Raw genomic sequence first — 18,092 nt, forward strand, 5'->3', positions numbered from 1 at the left:
CAATAGAGGGTAGGTGGCGGATATGGAAAGGGAGAGAGTTCCATTGCTTCGCTGCAGAAGGAGTAAGGAGACGAGCGGAGTTGTCTAGCTGGGAGGTAAGGGAAGAGGAGTTCAGCAAAATTAAAACACAGTACAGACAGTTTGTACTGTGTATGAGAACGAATGGGTAGCCAGTGCAGAAAATGAAATATCTGCCTGCATCTTTACTTGTCAGCCAACACACCTGCCAGAATTTTTATAATTTTAAACATGACATTGCACGTAAATGAGTGTAATTATTTCTCTCAACGCCATCATGAGTTTGAGTTGACAAAGAATTAAGACCCCTCGTCGACCTACTTGAGTATCCCGAGCAAATATTCCATACTCTTCATTTTTAACCAATGCATGTCCAGTAGATGAAGAAATTACAGTTGTTCGGAGTTCGATCGTTACCCCTATAAAACTTTTCATTTGTCCGTCTGAAAAATTTATGATTTTGTAATATTTGAAGCTTCATATCTCACTAAATAGACCTTGCAAGTTTGTAGACAAATTTAGAACAGTATATAATGGTTTGAAAAAATGTGTTTAGGTGCATCTAGTATATTTGCATGGGGACTTCTAAGATTTCACGATGCTGCACATGAGAGCAACATATGGTCCAAAAATGTTATAGCTGTGACGCAAATCAAGAACTTCAATCAGCAATATCTTCAAAACTAATAAAGATAGAGACCCAGCTTTTGTTTTGTTTTTATTAAATTAATGTGTGCCGTTTTCAGTGAACTGTTTGCAACAGGTTTAGCGAACATCTCTGTTGGTGCTGAAGTCTGTCCTCATAACCATCAATTCCCAAAAGGCTTGACTTGCAGTTCATTTCGATCCATTTAAGAACCACTTTCGCAAAATGAGTGCTAAAGCAGTGCCCAAGAAAAAAGAAGGTGGATCAGATACCTTTTTTGATTTAGAACAACAGTTCATCCTTCGTCTACCTCCAGTGAGTGATTTTTTATGCGTTTCATACCGACCTTTGGAAAATATGCGCATAGGTTCTTCGGCCGTCGAACGCGTTGACTTTTTTTTTTTGCGACGATTTGGAGTCGTAAACAACACGCGTACTCTTTTGCATGACAAAAAACTGTAACAAGTGCATACACATTGTTTATATTCTGCTAGAAACCTTATGCAAATAAAATGCAGTGAGGTTGTAACTACAATATTGTTTTGTTCTCTTGGTATTTTGTTTCACTGCGTCGCTTTAATTTTAAATTTGTTCAACTCATGATCAGTAATAAACAATAATGAGAGCATTTGAAGTGTTTGACGAGAAATTATTATTTGTGCATCATGCATTTTCATTGTTCAACTTTATTCAGTTTTTGCTTTGTAAAGTCTTTTTAATAGAACCGTTTATTGCCTGAACAAAGGCAGAATATTTACAATTTTACCAATTCAGAATACATGACTTTTAAAATCTTTTATTTTTAACTGTATGATATCATGTAAAATATTTATTATCTGACTTGTGTTCAAATCACAGGATAATAGGCTACATGTCTTGTCTCATTGTTTTAAAATAAAATGTTTTCGTAACAAAGGTAAGCAATTTTGTTATGGAGTTTCTGCAAATTACACCAAGAAGAAATGAAATGGTACTAACACCCTTACCTTCTGTATCACAATCACAGTATACAAGTAATTCCATTTATTAAATTTAAGTTAATCTGTAATTTTTTTAAGGGCCCAGCTGAAGATCTCCGACAAGATGTGCAATCAGGAACACCGCTTTTGAAAGATAAACTTAGCATTGAACTGGAATCAGACATGCGTCATGGGCGAGTCAGATATGATAACTACATCTTCAATGCTAAGGTAAATAAAGCGAATTTTACAACACATTGTACTAAAACACTTCTTGTAATGTTTGAAACATAATTACTCATTTACATTTATATCTGTCAAGATAGAAGCACTAAGACATTCCTCATCGGAGGACATTTGCAATGTTGATTGCACGATAGAGATCATGTTATTTACTCACTTCTAATTTTATGATCTGCAGCTTTTGTTCTGCAGTTATCAAATACAGCTATAATACCTTATCCTCTTCTTTTCTTGCCTTTAACACGTTGGGCCCAAGGTATTTACCAGGTAATTCTTACTGCTACAGAGACCAAAGATTGCATGACTACTATAGGTGATAGTCAAAAGCCAGTTTGCTAATTTTTCGTGATAAATCAGGTTCCCATCACTGCCTGGTTGAGCTTTGAGATAAGCTGAGGACATGCACATTAACAAACAAATTATAGAACCTTCCTGCTACTGTTAGATGCCTTAACCAAAAATAAAAAACTTGAAAATTGTTTGATAGATTCCATAAAGCTAGCTGATGACTGCATGAGTACAATTTGTAGAGTTTTTATTTCTTTTCTTCAAGCTTGTTGACCTGCCTTGTGTTGTGGAGTCACTAAAGACAGTGGACAAAAAAACATTCTACAAGACTGCTGATATATGTCAGGTGTGGCACATTTGTTTCTCAATTGTTTGCAGTATGATAATGTGTTCTTCTAACTTGTAAACATTCCTGGAAAAAAAGTACTAATATTTTTAGCTTTTAACTTACTGAATTTCTTTCTTGTCCATTCTCATTTTTAATGTAAAGGTATACAAGTAAATTTTATCATAAACAAGCTATGAACCAAATTATTTCAGATGCTGGTGTGTAGTACAGAAGATGAGGTCAATGTTGAAGATACAGACAGCCCCAAAAAGAAGGACAAGGACAAGAAATTCCTGTGGAACCATGGCAGTGAGTACTTAAAGTCTGAAGCATTTTTATGATGATAGTTTGGAAGTTATGATCTGATTTATAATGGTAATGACCTTGATAATTTGGTGATCTGCTGTCAGCTCATGGACTTACGACTTGTATCATGAATAGTTTTAGAGAAAATTTGGAAAAATGCATGCTGATTAGTCTTTTCTTTTAAAAGCAAAAGCTTTTTTTTTTTACTTTTTGCATCCTAATAAGGTGTTTCTAATGGATGAACTATAATCTATATAATCTTACTTTATAGCACTGACAACAGCTGAAAACTTGAAAAATATATATTTAGGAATGTTTTGGACAGAATAGCAGGATTTGAAAGTTATTTTCAGTACTTTAATCATGCAAGTTTTATATTCATAGTTTAAATAATTTCCAGATCTTTGTGCCCATAAATAATTTTTGTGGGGTTATAGAGAGTATATTTAACTTTTTTTTAAAAATTAGTAACACCACCTCTGAAGAATGTTCGCAAAAGGCGCTTTCGCAAGACATTGAAAAAGAAGGTGAGAACTTGAAATGTTATAGATATCATTTGTTAAAAAACCCATATTATCACATTATGTTACTTAACCAAAACCTATGGCCTCGTGCCATTCTTCACAAAACTACTAAAAAGTGTCAGGAGTTTATCTTCATGATGTGATGCTTCAGTACTTCCCACATTTATTTTGAATTTATAAATGAATGCAAGCCAAGGATTAAGAGTTTTAAATCTTGATCATATGTAGTGAGGAAGAATAGCCATAAAAAGCCAAAGTCTGTTTTAAATAGTACATGGATCAGCCGGAACTGGAAAAAGAAGTGCGGCGCCTGTTCCGTTATGATGCAGAGGCCATAGATGTTAAGTGGGAGGTGTTGACAGAAGATGAGAAGCCACTGTCAGATTCTGGCCAGACATCAGGTCACATCCAGGCAAGTGGAACTGTAAGCAACGCTGATGGAACTTTGCGACGACAGGACACGTCTGGATTGGATGTTGGTAAGTAATATTGGTGAATTTCTTTCATCTCTCTTATTTAAGTTAGTTGCTATGAATTTTTTTTTTATATTTAAAAGGATGATAGAAAATTGTTGTCAATGACAGTATATTTCACCATGATAGCACATATCTGCAAGAAAGTTCTAATCCATCCAAAGTTGTAGAAGAAATTTTAAAACTGCATGAGCCATTTTTCACATCATATATTGACATTTTGCTGACATAATTTTCAGTGAGCAAGAAGTTCTTTGTGACTTTTTTAAATAAAATTCCTTCTGTACTGTACTCTTTTTTTTTATTATTACTTTGAGGAACTCCTGCTTGTGTTAAGAGTAATATTTTAGGCACGCTGAGCTTTAGATTTATTTCATACAATGTAATACATGTTCTGCAACGAAAGTTAGATTTGGGTGGTATAGCTAGTCCATGATGGAATAGTTAGTCCTATAATTAGACATCACAAAAGAGTGCACTGAAAGAACAGCAATAAATCCTTGCAGATCTGTTAATAACTCCCTTTGGTGCATTATGGTTATAATTATGTACATGTGTTCTTGTTTCTGTTAAGCATTCTGAACCTGCCTAAATGGTGTGGAAAGATAATATAGAAATCAACATCATTATTTTAGTGGTATGTATGGTGGACTTCTTTCATCATAAAGTCAATTGCATTGAAGCATTTGCATGGCATTTCAGCCTCATTCTTTGGAGAGCTAAGTAGCTCAGATGATGAAAAGGATTTGAACATCATGGACAGTGGAGAGGACGATGCTTCAAGGGGACCATTCATGCAGCAGATAGGTGAAGCTAGCATGGATCGCCCAGCTAGTGAGAGTCAGGACATGGGTGGTGATGCAGACACAGGTAACTGTTTTCATTTATTGGATGATGTATCCATATAATCATGGGACCAGTTCTGTTTTATAGTTTAGTGTCAGCTGCTGTTTTGTGTACAATCTTTTTATTTAAGCCTCAAAATCCTGCACTTTTTTCAAATACCATTTTTCAAGCCCTAGATCCTGTAGCTGAGAGAAAGAGAAGACTGTCATATATTTTCCCTTAACAAACCAGAATTATTAAATGGTCTTAAGGAATTCTATTATCAATAATTCACAAAGTCTGCGTTTGAGCTTTGAACAAACACGTCACAGAAAGAACTGCAGCTTTTGTATTACTAACTAGATCTGGCAGGCTCTTCTTCACTTACTTATAAATGTGCTTTATCTTTTTTAGAAGACTTACAGGAAAAATTATCAGAGCTTGTACAGCAACTTGAAGAGATTCGTGAGAAACGGCTTGAGATGGAAGCGCAGATGGCCGAAGAAGACAATGATCTTATGAGAGTAAGACATTTAAGTATGACACAGAATATGCACATGTTCAAACACTCTTTGCCCTCATCACTTAGAGCTGAGCATTTGTTGGCATATCACTATAATACTTATATGACCGTTGTAGCTCTATGCTCTTCTAGGAATAAACAAAAAAAAACCTTGTATAAAATATATTACAACCAGGTTTGTATTGTAAGCAGGGTTTAAATGCTGATGACATTGTGTCCCATAGAAGTAGTACATGATAGAGGAATGGTCATCACTTGGTTTAATAATTGCAGAACTATATTTCTTGCTGCTGTCAGTTACAACACTTGCTCCAATTCTTTTTTTAATTTCAAAGTCATCATGTTTTCCAACGTACTTAAGTGCTTTTAAAAATAGCATGATTTACAGCATCAGTGTTCATGAGAATAATTTTATTACCAGGACAAGTTACGTGAAGACTTGGAGCGCTTCTTGCAGGAAGAGAGTCAAAAAGAACAAGAGGTATGCAATTTATAGTTCATGTTGATAGTGAGGATCTATGTTTGACTGTAGGATGTTTGTAGATGGACAATAAAATCAAGACTGGTTTCCATTTACTGAATCCACTAATAATAATAAATGCGTGTTCTTAGCTTTTGAGACAAGAATGAGACATGGACAACAAATGAAGGAACGGAAGGATGAACAACAGTACTGATGACTAATAACAAATGAAGGAAAACACAAAGAGGAATCGTGTTAACAAGAACTGTAGTCATTCAGCAGAGGACAATGAGTAGGGAAGTAGCAATAAATGGAAAAGTAGGTGGGTGGCAGATATGGAAGGGGGAAGAGTTACATTGTTTTGATGAACAGTAACTAAAAATCCTGTGACCATATGTTGTGTTTGTAAAGGAGATTTAGCTAAATATCATTCATTATAAATGTTATACATATATTTTTTGCAGTACGAGATACTGTCGGCAATGCTGAACCAAGGATGACTTGAAGCATGCTACAAATATGTACAATCTTCAGAGACTGTGTGCTTGCATGATTGTGTGGATGTGTGTGAGAGTGCCTATCATGTGATATGTAAATATTCTCATGTATTAAAGATTTTAATACAGGTCTCGTGTATTCTGGATTTGCTATATATTATGAAAAGATAAGGGAGCAGATGAGAAAAGTGACTTTCAACATGATGAAAGCATTTCCACTTGTATAATGAGGGTATTTTGTCAATTATTCAGGGCATGAGCAGTACACACATTGGTGGTTAAAACAACAAAGAGGGTTAGTTTGTTATCCACTCAGCTGCCTTTATCAAGACATAAACATAAAGAGATCACTTGTGTTGTGAACTGTTGCAATGGTAAATTAAGAAAAAGGAGAAAAGTTAGCATTTGCTTTCCAGGTCAATGTCTAAATGAACAATATGAAAAACAAATTTGGTGGTACGCAGTCAACATTTTTAAACAGAATTTAAGATAAATTGTGTTTCGTCAGCTAGATCCTAATATTACATCAAGATTAAGAGCAATAGTAGTAAGGTAATGAAAGGTAAGCGGCCAGCAATTGAATTGAAAAAGGAAATGATTTCAAAGTACGAAGGAGGCATGCGTGTGTCAGATATCACCGCCAAATTCGGCATGTCGAAGTCAACAATCTCGACTTAAGCTAATATTTTGAAAGAAGTGAGTACTTTAACAAAGCAAAGGCCTCAAATAATGGAAGAAGTAGAAAAGTTGTTGCTTGTGTATATAAACGAGAAGCAGAAGGTGTTAGCATCATTTGTGAGAAGACGCTGGAAATCTACGAAGATCTGCAATTGCTGCTATATAGCCTTAACTTTCATGTATTAGTGAGTCAACAGGGGATGGGAACCAATTAAATCTATTTCCTTTATTGCTTATGGGGAAAATTGTTTCGGATACCGAAGATTTCAGGTACTGACCAACTTTCCTCAATGGATTGTGGTCATTAGCCGAGGTTCCACTGTACCACTAACACTTACACTGAGCCAGCAACTAAGGCTACAAGACAAGGCAGACAGCCCTATAAACATGCCACATTGCAGAAAACAGCATATGTGAAATGAGAGCTAAAACCGCGATAGCCAACACTCACTGTATTGGTGACAGGCGCTAACCCTTATTCATGGGCTTTTCAACCATAATTAAATGGATTTTTTTTTTGGTTTTTTTGTTGTTTTTTTTGTGTTGAGTTTTTTTGAGTTTGTAAGATTGTAGGCCATATGCAAAATGCAAAATTGAAAAAAAAAAACAAAACAGCATGTCATCATTGCATAAAATATATTGATAAACAGTACAGAGTATACATTGTATTGTTTTACTTCTTTGTGTCATTTATTTTTTAAATTATTTTTTTTAAGTTAAGGTTTGGGTGGGAAATAGAGTTATACATGGATTTTTAATAATTTAAGAGGTTTACAACCCCTACAAAAGTCTTCATGTTTATAAACTTTTAAAAAAAATTCCCCCATCCTTTAGGGTTTACAGGTTACGAGTCCCCTTCACCACCATTTTTTAGGCGTTCAAAAGATTCGATGGTCTTCCTGATCCCATCATCCAGTGAAACCAGTGGCTTATACTTCATATCCTTTTTGGCACGATCACACAGGTAGAAGTGGTGTGTGCCTGCCAAAGCAACCTTCATGGGTGTGAATGAAGGAATAAAATGGCAAAAAGGAGAAAGCAGCCTACTAATCAGCATCAGAAAAACTGCTATGAAGTAAACCAGGAGATATGGCAGATGGTACTTGGGGGCATCATATCCCATGCCAGTAACAATCTGCGTCATGAAAGTCCAGAAGTAGATTGGCTCATCATTGGTGATATTGTATGCCTGAAACAGAAGGAACTGGTTTTGTTCACATGCATTTTTGTTCATAGAATATCTTAGCAGAGTGAATATTCTGCATGTTTACTATATATGCAATATAAGTCCATGAATGAGGACTGGAAAAAGAAAAATTTTACACATTATTTGAAGGCACTAGACATGTACATCACCTGCATAATATATTTGTCTTTTTACACTTCTTGGAGACTTACTGTCACCAATAACTGAATAAAAGCAGAACACCATTCAAACATGGAGTACAAGCCATTTATTTTGCAGAAATATCACATCTTAAAGGCTGTGATAAGGCTATGGGGTGCTGTGTGATGTCAGCGAGGGAGAGGAAGTGTCGGTCATTGTTAGGATTTGAACTCAAGTGATCAGTGGTGTGTCATTAGTTGGATTAGTGGTATATATATATATGTGATAACAAGATGGCTATCAGCAATCTCCAACTATATTATCGTGTCAGCTCACACTGGGATCAAATTGGTCTCGTCAAAGGAATAGACTTTGTTGAAGCAAACAAAAAAGTCCTGTGTAATTTGTCTTATTAAGCACAACATCCTGTAAAACATTAAAAATTTATCCATGTGAACAGACCAGATTCAAACTGATCCTAATCTTTTCGAGATTCTAAGAAGTTTTATTTTGCCTTTTAAATAATACGAAGGCTAAATGTGGACTACCATAATTATTTCACCACTTAACAAACACTGAACATCTGCATACCTTTCCGCAAACAACAGAGCCTCCTCCCAGGTTTTCACTAGCAAGAATATGTCCATGGACTACATTGTCAATGTAGGTGAAGTCTACCAAGTTTTTTCCATCACTGAAACAGGGAATACAAAGCACCTAAACAGCTCTGAAAATGAAATGAATCTTTCATTTTCACCTCCCACATCCTAAAGTGAATTCGTATGATTGCATAAACATAATGGATTGTAAGGCTGTAGTTTGTTCTTGAGCTGCCAATCTGAAGGCATTTAATCTGTATTTAATATGAATGAGAGAAAGTAAAGGCTTTGCTCAAATTTTGTTGCTTTTGTTATTTTCGTTCACATTCTTACATGCATGAGAAATCTCCAAGACATCTGGGCTGCCTTGGCAGCACAAAAGACAAATATCGATAGCCCTACCCTCAAGCAAAAAAAAAAAAGTAATTTTACACACACAAACTGTCTTTTCGGTGAGATACTCTGATTTTATACTCTCAAGAGGATGGTGGCAAAGTGTGCATGCATGTGTTTGTGCTAGAAAATAGGTTTTACACTAAGCCAGTCTATATTATGACAAAACAGCCAATTCTTAGGAGCCGGGTTGTCTGTTGGGAGGCATGGATTGTCACCCTGAACTGTGTGCTAGTCGGAATGCATGGGAATGGGTATGTTTTAAGAAAGCGTGCATCAGTGAGCGAAAGGTTCACTGAACTCCTGTAGTAGGGGGAAAACTGAGTTTGATCATTCTCACGCCAGTCATCGAAGAGGAGAGACACTGTAGCAAATTTCTGTGTGAAAAAGACCGGGGAATCAGAAAAATTCCTTGCCTAGTCAAAGAGGTACCTAGGGTACAGACACTGTATCGTTGTCAGCCTGGCATGTTGGCCTCATCAACCTCAGCGGCCCCAGATTATAGTATTCAAGGGGGAGTGTAAATGCGTGTGGGATTGTTCGTGGACTTTAACAAGAGAGAATTTTGGTCATTCTGAATGCATTGAGATACCGATCTCCAGTCACGGTTCCCCTTTGAGAAACTGTATTGTTTACAAAACTGAGGACATTTGGAATTACTGAAGTAACTTTTGCTTATAGAGATTGGATGACTGGAAGGTTAAGAGTCGCTTAAGACAATGATGTGGTATTTGTGGTTTGTAGCCATTTACATGTATTGATTTGTGTTTGGTGAAATTTACTGGCCTCCCCTAAAATCAACACAAACTCCCGAATAATATAGAATTGTAAGCCCACATACAAATCTTTGTAATCTCTTGTAAGAAAAAACGTGTGGGACAGTGTGTTGTTTGTGACTTGTGTGACGTGCCCAACATCAGTCCTGCCAGTTGTCAAGCACAATAAACATTTTTAAATATATGTTTAAAACTTTTATGTAAGTGAAACTCAACTATCATTTGTCTAATAAAATTTCCTACTTTCTATGTTAATATATGCACAAAACCAAACTGGAATACAGAGTTATGCTTACCCAATAATAAATTTAAATTTTCCCCGACGGGCTAGGTCCACAGCTGTAGGCAAAAGATGCGGATCTCTGGGACCAAAGATGCCATGTGGCCTAACAGCACAGGTGTAAAAGTCCTTCGTATTTGCAGCTAAGACAATCTGAAGAAACATTGGAGTTATTAAAATAATCATATCTTTATTTCATTGATGTCTCTCAGAGAACCGAAACTAGCAAGAAGTCTCATCACAAACAAGCATTATTCAGAATACCATTGCAAATGTTACCTACCACAAATGCTTCTGAGCACACAACAGTTAATGTAAATGTGAAATATTCTGGTATTAACATATTATGCCCTTGGCCACTACAGTGGATATCTTGAGCTGAAATGCTGAAAAAAATGTTTCACATCAACAGAAAGTTCCGGAATTTCCCCTAGAAAGAAAAGGATATGCTGTATAAAAGTCTTCATGTCTAGTTAATTTTAAGTTGTTGTTGCTGTTATCAGAATTCTCATTCTAAAGAAGGAATAATTGGTAAAGTGTTAATCAGGCTAAAAATACAAGCTGCAAAATTTTAGGGAAATTTTTTCCAAAGGTTAGCCTGTCAAAAATAAAAGCTGCTGATCTTTGCACCATCTTCACTTCATTATTAAACAGCATTCAAGGACTGTCTGAACTCTTGACTTCTGATGGCAATGAAGGCTGTGTATTGTATTGTAGTCAATACAATAGCTTTGAGTTTAAGATGGCATTGCTCAAACAGCAGCCTACTTTGAAATTTAATCATGGGATGAGCTTTTGACCCCTTTTTAAAATACAGGTAAGGATTCAGATGATGTATCTTATTTTCAAAGAACAGTTATTCACTTAGATTTTGTGAATCACTTTCTTATAACAAACTAAACTTAGTCACTCAAAAATAATTGTGCACACGGGTTAGCCTTGAACATGTTTTTCTAACAGTAATCATCAACTATAGATTACCGCTCAATAAACTTTATCTTGCAGTTACATAATAAAGAGAAGCGTACTTGTTATCCTAAGCAAATTACAATGAGAATAGATGACATATTGTAATGCATGAAACAGGATTTGCATATGATATGCAAATCAAACAAAACTAATGTATATACACCTGCTTTCCAAGGCTTTCCACTGCTGAATCTATTCTAAATAACATGTATACCTGTTGTGAAAACAAAATAGAGCTGGACACATCATCCATAGCAAAGTGGTGAGTGTGCAACAGACAAAAACTGCCCCTAAAACACCTTATAATCCCTTCGGGATAGCAACAGATTACACTTACATAAAAGGCATCATTTAAATTTATATCTGTATCACCTTTTTCTAAATAAATCTCCTAATACTGACAAATGTTTCAAAAATAAAGAGGAAGACATAAGAAAATAAAGTATTAAATTTTAAAAAAAATTACAAATCATACAGACATATAAGCTATACAATGTTTTTTTTTTAAATTAGCAAAAGAAGGGTTTTATGAAGTCCAAAATAAAAGGAATACAGTAAACAAAGAATTTGTATCCAAGCAAAAAGGTACTGAATTACAAGACCTGTTACAAAATACAACTTTCAGATGATTAAAATTCTCAGGGTAAAATGATTTACCTGCTCTTGCATAATTTTGGTCTCTGTATAAGCATCAATGGGTTGAGCAGCATATGGAAGGTCTTCATGGCCACCCTTGATGTCTTTCCCTTCATACACAACACTGGCGCTACTAGTTAACACAAGGCGCTGTTGTAAAGAAGTCAGTAATAATAACAATTACAGTTTTCTCTTCTCACTTTCTAATGAGGAGCTCAGCTATAGATATCTAACTAAAGTCTAACTAAGGATGACATTTCATAAACAAATGATGGTGAATATAGAAATACCTACTTTATATGTTAAATGGGTAATATTTTTCAGTCTCTTATCATTTACACATAAGTAAGAAATGTGCCATTAAAACTAAGTTGATTCTAGTAAAGATAAATAAAAGGAATTCCTTTATTAAAATTTGAAAAGAAACTATTATCAAAAACTTATAAAAACAATTTTGTTGCACCAAATCAGACAGAACGGTAATAAGGAAATGTAAACAGGGCTGACCTGAACTCCTGCCCATTTGCATAGCTGAATAAGGAGCTTTGTGCCCTCTACATTGACTTTATGAAACAGCTCACGGTTGTTGCTGAGTGGTGATGGTGAAGCACAATGAAACACGCAACTGACTCCTTGTATGGCTGCCATCAAGTCCTAAATAGTCACACACATTCTTATGTGCTGCTTTAATTAATAATAAAGAACTGTGATTGCAGTTGCACATGTTTATGTAAATGGTGTAAGCAAGGCCAATATGACAGTGTATAACATTAATAAAAATAAAAAAGACAAGTCAAAATATGCTATTGCAAAAATTATTCCACTTTGATGCTATTTATTTTCATCTATTATTACATAATAATATTAACAGGCACAGTGTTAATTCATTTAAACTTTCTACAAATTTATGAATATGAATACTTCAGCATCAAGTTATTCTAAATTGTATGTAATCTTCATGTTGCTGTAGTGTAGAATATATGTGTGCAAAACATAATTGACATTTTATGACACTGAAAAAAAATTAAATAGACACTTACCTCTTTCTTACATAAATCTCCAATAATGAAAGTTATTTTTTCATTTTCAAATGTTTTTCTGATGTCAAATACTCTGACTGAATAGCCACGCTCAAGAAGACGCTCGCACAAATGTTGACCAAGGAAGCCACATCCACCTATTACCAAATAATCCTAAAAACACATATAAAACACCTATTACAAAGGATAACCTTTAAGGAACAATAAAATGACATAACAATATCTATAGAAACAAAGGGCACAACTACTTCCAATACTAAATCTTTAATTAAAATATTTTTTTCAGTGAAGAATCTATCCAAAAATCACGGGGTCACTTTTAAAAATATTTTTCAACCATAAAACAGTTTTGAACTGTGTTTGGCAGTCATTCAAAGTGCTTAAAACCAGAATGGCCATGTTTGTACCAAATCAGTGAAAAAGATTTTGTCTGTTGCTTATTAGTTTTTAGTCTTACTCTATCATGGCACTCATGCTTCTAATCATATAAAACTGGTACTCTTAGCTTCACGTAAATATAGCAGTACCTCTGAACAATGAATGCCAAGTACACGTAAAAAGCAGATAGCACAAACGATTCATTCTAAAACAATAAAGTTCACACTATTTTAAATTCAGGCATTTTAAACTCATATTGCCTATTAGTAGATAACTGCAAGTGAACTGATATGTTGATTCCGTGACTGCTACTAACAATCATTATCAACCTTTGATTCTTTTGGTGCCATTATTTACTTCTTGAAGAAATAATCAGAAGATGGACACATAGCACAAGATTTTGTCAACGAAGTCATCAGTAGTTATATCCCTTGATCGTACGATGGCTCGTAAGATGATTTCTGCCAAGAGTCGTGCGAGAAGCTAAACAAGAATGTTTATCATAACTAAAAATGATATAAATTCAAAAGCGGACATTTTAAAATATTCAAACTCATTATATTTTAAAGGAACTAAGTTAATTTGAAAGGTAAATGAGGTGTTGTACTGTTTAAGTGCATTCTGAGAACCCTAAAGTTGGTTTTTTCCTACTTTCGGTCTTACCGCGTCCATGATAGCCATTACGTTTCCAGTTACTGTCAAGAGCAAAATTATTATTATCATTTTTAATAAAACATAGAGAAGGTAATTCCATAACTCTACTGAAAATTAAAACATCGCATAAAATTAATATAAAACAAAACTTGTATAACATTCATATGAATTTATCAACCTGATTTTCTCTGCGGTCTTTTATTATCCGGGCAATTTGGCGGGGTGTTCGTCTCGAAGATCAACAAAAGCAGCTCAGCAAGAAATCAGTTAATCAATATGGTAAGATAACAATATTATCTAGGTACTATTCGAATACTTATTTTCATGAAATATTAGTTTTAGAAGCCCAAGACATTGTACTATCCTGAAGAAAGGTGTGCTAGCTGTTAGTGTTTAGAAATTAGTGCGATTGCTTATCACTGATTCAGTGATGGATACGAATGAAGTTACCGGTCTTCGGTATGTAGCCGTGCATTAACTATAAAAGAAAAATGATGATTTTGTACACAAAAATCAGATTAAAAATGTAAGTTTTGCAATTCATATACTGGCAGAGTTTATCAGCCTAAGGAAAAATATTAATACACAATATGTACATGAACAGACAGTATCCCGAGCAAGTCTGTACACGACCCACTGGAAAATAATGAACCTTGTTAATAGAAGTACCTAGCAGTAATTTTTGCCATGCATATTGGTGGTCATCCTCACGACTACATAGACTGCTAAATGAGATACATTGTGAAAATTTAAAAAGAATAAAAATTTACAATACGTATAAAAAAATATTATGTTCATTAACTCAACTAATTTCAGAATGATTTGTTCGTTTGAGACCAGACTGTTTATAGTAAAGTGAAAACTTTAAGATTAATTTATCCTATTTTTAGTCAAATTTCAAGAAAACTACCCTTGCTGGAGGTGGCCGCAAAAAGACGGGCCCAAAATGCGAACTCACAGAAGAACAAAAGCAGGAAATACGAGAAGCGTTTGATCTCTTTGATGCTGATGGTTCTGGAACAATTGATGCCAAAGAATTAAAGGTATTTTCAGCTTTAATTTAAATATCTGGGTTTTTTTACATAAAACTTTAAGAACATTCTTTTTGAAATATTGTTTTCGAAATTTATTCTCCACTTTTTGATCTTGCTGATGCCGCTCTAAGCTTGTCATCATGCTTCTCCTTTTGCCCTGTCCTTCCCTACAATACATATTTTTCTTTTAGTTAGAATTTATATTGCTTCTAGTTGCTCCCAACAGTCACTTTGGAAATTGTGTTTTTGATAACCAAGTTTGTTGATAGCAGCAGTCAAACTTTTGTTTACACAGTCCTTTAAATCATAAAGATCTCCTGTGCATTAAGCATCATGAATGCTTCCCAAATTAGAGGAAAATTTTGCTAAGATGCTTACTGCCATATTGTAGATGTTTTGTAGAATTTATCAATAATAATGCAGCTGTATCAGTTTAGATGACATTGTTTTTAATAGTTTTATTTATAATTTATGAGATGACATTAATTTTGCAACGGCTGTGATGTCTTTCCACTAGTTTTGTGTAAAACACCACCCAGATGTAATGGAAGATGAGAGTTGAGAACATAAGAATGGTACAAAGTACAGAAGTTGGCAACTTTATTTCTTGATTTTCATCTTTGCTTCCACTGCTTAGAGCAAGGATATATTTGTTGTAGGTTTGCCTATTATTTCTTCTTGAACTTCATTGCTTCTAACTTGATGAATGGCTATACCATATTGCATGATAGTAGACCGCTTTGCTGTCTAGGGCTTTTTGGAAATAAATTTCTCTCTGCTTACTTGAATTTTGATACTTATTTGTTTGGGACAGGTTGCAATGAGAGCTTTGGGATTTGAGCCCAAGAAAGAAGAAATCAAAAAGATGATTGCAGAGGTGGACAAGGAGGGCACAGGTATAATCAGGCTGAATTAATCTTTTTTCAGAATATTTGTTGTTCTTCTGTATTCAGTTGTATGTGTGTGTGTGTGTGTGTCGGAAGGGGGTCATAGTTTTTAATTAGCTAAATTTCTTCTTCTTCCTATTCACCCCCCCAGTGGAGCATAGGGCCAAAAAAAAAAAAGCTGAATTAGTATGAACTATATTTTTTCTGTCAGGTGTATTAATAAAGTATGAAGTTTTTTCTTTCCTTAACTGCTCCCCATTCAGCATTAACCAAAACCTTATTATAGAAAAGCATAGATAAGTTTCTAAACAACAGATTTGTTTTTAATTGTATCCTTTGATCTGCTTTTCCAGTGCATCCATACTTCTGTTATGTCTATGTTTGTGTTACTCTTACAAAAAAAAAGCCCGAACTGTTATAGCAAAGTGTTATTGATAGTAATATTGCATAAATAACAACTGCATGTAGGAGTCTGGTTTCATTTGCTTATAATTTGGTTTTGACTCCACACACTTTTAACAGGAACAATTGACTTCAATGACTTCCTCACAATCATGACACAAAAAATGAGTGAGAAGGATGTAAAAGAAGAAATTCTGAAAGCCTTCCGCCTGTTTGATGATGATGAAACAGGCAAAATCTCCTTTCGCAATCTAAAACGAGTTGCCAAAGAGCTAGGGGAGAATCTGACAGATGAAGAACTTCAGGTTAGTACATGTGTGAAAAGGTTTTCTGTGGTACAGCTGTTTTGTGCTTTGAAAAGACACCTTTCTCATCATCACCCCTTCTCTCTCACCCCACTTTGTTAATGTGAACATGAGTAATAAACACGTAGCTATTTTCTAGGTCTGCTGAGTAGGTTGTTCGAATATCTGGCATGTAGGAAGTCCCCTCAAGCTGGTAAGGCAAAGGGACATCACTCTCCTTTACAGCTTACTCATACATGTCTTGTCCAAAAAAAAAACATATCAATCGATGGAAAAGAAATTCTATTGTGTAAAAAGTAAAGCCAACATCGATATCAAATACAGACTAGGGAATAAATAAGAGTACAATTAGGGGGTCTCTGTATCTCTTAGGATATGTTCATTTATGTATGCCTGTGTGACCCACTGGCCTACGTCTTGACATAAGCATGCTGTAGCATTAAGTGGTATTTAAGAATTGTATGGCAATCAGAAAAACCTAGAAATAATATTACAAGCGCAACAGGATATTTTATTATAACATAATATTTACAAATATACTTTTCTTCCAGGAGATGATTGATGAGGCAGACCGTGATGGGGATGGTGAGATAAACCAAGAAGAATTCCTTCGAATCATGAAAAAGACAAGCTTATATTGAAATAGCTTGCCTTCCATTTCCTAACTCAAACTTCTTTATTAGAAGTCATTCCCCCTGTGCATAAGACTTTTATTACCAATTTCAGGTTTGAAATCAATGAAAAATGTTCAGAGTCTTGGTCTCAGATAAGATCAGTTGCTTCCATTTCTAATTACAAAGTCATAAATGTTCTTTTGGCTTGGAGATCAGAATATAGAATATGGTGTAAGAATTTAGTTTAATTTTTAAAGTGATAGCCATAACAAAACGAAAGGGTAATGCTCATCAGCATGTCAGTGATTTACAGGAAAATTTAAGTTACTGATTGGAATTAGCATTGTAAATAGTATTTGTACCATAAAATGTGTATGCATGAGTGTGCGAATGGCTGTCTAAAAATTCATTTATGCACAGTTTTCCAGAACGTTGCTTTAAAAAAAATCCAAGAAAATTATAGTGTTTAAAAAAGACAAAATATACTATTTTTAAGTGGCTACAATTTCAGGCCTAGAGAACTTGAAAGAAATGTTCTAGGCATTAGAAGTAAGCATGTTACTGTCATTACATGGCACAGTGATATTTTTCTTTATTCATTGTAAGATAAGTTCTTCATCGTGTTTGGCTTTATTTGTCGGATCCCCTGCACAATATATTTTTTTGTGAAACATGATACACCTACATTATCTCCCTCTCTAATTTGCTGAAAGTGAAATTTGCTTTATTCTGAACATTCCAAAGATATTTTAAAAACTACTTGGCGTTATCTTTTCATCAGTAACTATTTGTTTAACCCCACCAATCCTAAAACTGCTTCCACTGCTCTTCTCCCTTTCTCCCTTGCATAATTCTTTCTAGGTACAATGTATAAATGAATTGCAAGAATTGAAACTGCCTGCATGTATATTATTAAACCAGTTTGTTTCCTTTATATTATGAAATAAAATATTCAGCATTGGTATATTGTTGAGTGATTAGTATTCTGTTAGTATACTACATTACTTGAAGTATTTTTCAAAATAAG

General features: G+C 34.6%; 3 protein-coding genes across 7 annotated transcripts; 2 read left to right on the forward strand and 1 right to left on the reverse strand.

Annotated features, from left to right (window-relative positions):
* The first annotated feature begins 833 nt into the window (after positions 1 to 833).
* LOC112560720 (transcription initiation factor TFIID subunit 7-like) lies at positions 834 to 6,224 on the forward strand. 2 transcript variants are annotated; one of them, XM_025232743.1, is made up of 10 exons: positions 834 to 979; positions 1,723 to 1,854; positions 2,420 to 2,500; positions 2,695 to 2,791; positions 3,257 to 3,315; positions 3,584 to 3,791; positions 4,488 to 4,655; positions 5,025 to 5,134; positions 5,555 to 5,614; positions 6,061 to 6,224. In XM_025232743.1, exons 1-10 carry the CDS (start codon positions 890 to 892, stop codon positions 6,094 to 6,096), a joined length of 1,041 nt encoding a protein of 346 aa, XP_025088528.1. In that variant the 5' UTR covers positions 834 to 889; the 3' UTR covers positions 6,097 to 6,224. The 2 variants fall into 2 exon arrangements, with proteins under 2 accessions (XP_025088528.1, XP_025088529.1); XM_025232744.1 differs by lacking the exon at positions 834 to 979 and adding an exon at positions 1,111 to 1,129.
* A 1,166-nt stretch (positions 6,225 to 7,390) lies between these two features.
* LOC112560719 (sterol-4-alpha-carboxylate 3-dehydrogenase, decarboxylating-like) lies at positions 7,391 to 13,881 on the reverse strand. 4 transcript variants are annotated; one of them, XM_025232739.1, is made up of 8 exons: positions 13,833 to 13,875; positions 13,499 to 13,652; positions 12,792 to 12,944; positions 12,259 to 12,405; positions 11,773 to 11,901; positions 10,163 to 10,299; positions 8,690 to 8,792; positions 7,391 to 7,960 (listed from the first exon to the last, which is right to left on the reverse strand). In XM_025232739.1, exons 2-8 carry the CDS (start codon positions 13,517 to 13,519, stop codon positions 7,616 to 7,618), a joined length of 1,035 nt encoding a protein of 344 aa, XP_025088524.1. In that variant the 5' UTR covers positions 13,520 to 13,652; positions 13,833 to 13,875; the 3' UTR covers positions 7,391 to 7,615. The 4 variants fall into 4 exon arrangements, with proteins under 4 accessions (XP_025088524.1, XP_025088526.1, XP_025088523.1 ...); XM_025232741.1 differs by having other exon boundaries at positions 13,486 to 13,652; XM_025232738.1 differs by lacking the exon at positions 13,499 to 13,652 and having other exon boundaries at positions 13,833 to 13,881.
* Positions 13,882 to 14,017: 136 nt separating this feature from the next.
* On the forward strand, positions 14,018 to 18,026 carry LOC112560723 (caltractin). Its single transcript, XM_025232747.1, has 5 exons — positions 14,018 to 14,102; positions 14,714 to 14,866; positions 15,672 to 15,753; positions 16,267 to 16,451; positions 17,003 to 18,026. Exons 1-5 carry the CDS (start codon positions 14,100 to 14,102, stop codon positions 17,090 to 17,092), a joined length of 513 nt encoding a protein of 170 aa, XP_025088532.1. The 5' UTR covers positions 14,018 to 14,099; the 3' UTR covers positions 17,093 to 18,026.
* Positions 18,027 to 18,092: the final 66 nt, after the last annotated feature.

The sequence above is a fragment of the Pomacea canaliculata genome, linkage group LG3 (genome assembly GCF_003073045.1).
Source record: "Pomacea canaliculata isolate SZHN2017 linkage group LG3, ASM307304v1, whole genome shotgun sequence".
NCBI lineage: Eukaryota > Metazoa > Mollusca > Gastropoda > Architaenioglossa > Ampullariidae > Pomacea > Pomacea canaliculata.

Bases quoted from the DNA above. Each gene is read 5' to 3' on its own strand.
- LOC112560720 (XM_025232743.1), top strand. From the start codon at position 890: ATGAGTGCTAAAGCAGTGCCCAAGAAAAAAGAAGGTGGATCAGATACC. The intron at 3,792-4,487 runs GTAAGTAATATT...ATGGCATTTCAG, and splicing joins CACGTCTGGATTGGATGTTG to CCTCATTCTTTGGAGAGCTA. The intron at 5,135-5,554 runs GTAAGACATTTA...TTTTATTACCAG, and splicing joins AAGACAATGATCTTATGAGA to GACAAGTTACGTGAAGACTT.
- LOC112560719 (XM_025232739.1), bottom strand. From the start codon at position 13,519: ATGGCACCAAAAGAATCAAAG. The intron at 12,406-12,791 runs GTAAGTGTCTAT...GTGACTATTTAG, and splicing joins GAGATTTATGTAAGAAAGAG to GACTTGATGGCAGCCATACA. The intron at 7,961-8,689 runs GTATGCAGATGT...CTTCTGTTTCAG, and splicing joins GCTCTGTTGTTTGCGGAAAG to GCATACAATATCACCAATGA.
- LOC112560723 (XM_025232747.1), top strand. The intron at 15,754-16,266 runs GTATAATCAGGC...CACTTTTAACAG, and splicing joins GGTGGACAAGGAGGGCACAG to GAACAATTGACTTCAATGAC. The intron at 16,452-17,002 runs GTTAGTACATGT...CTTTTCTTCCAG, and splicing joins TGACAGATGAAGAACTTCAG to GAGATGATTGATGAGGCAGA.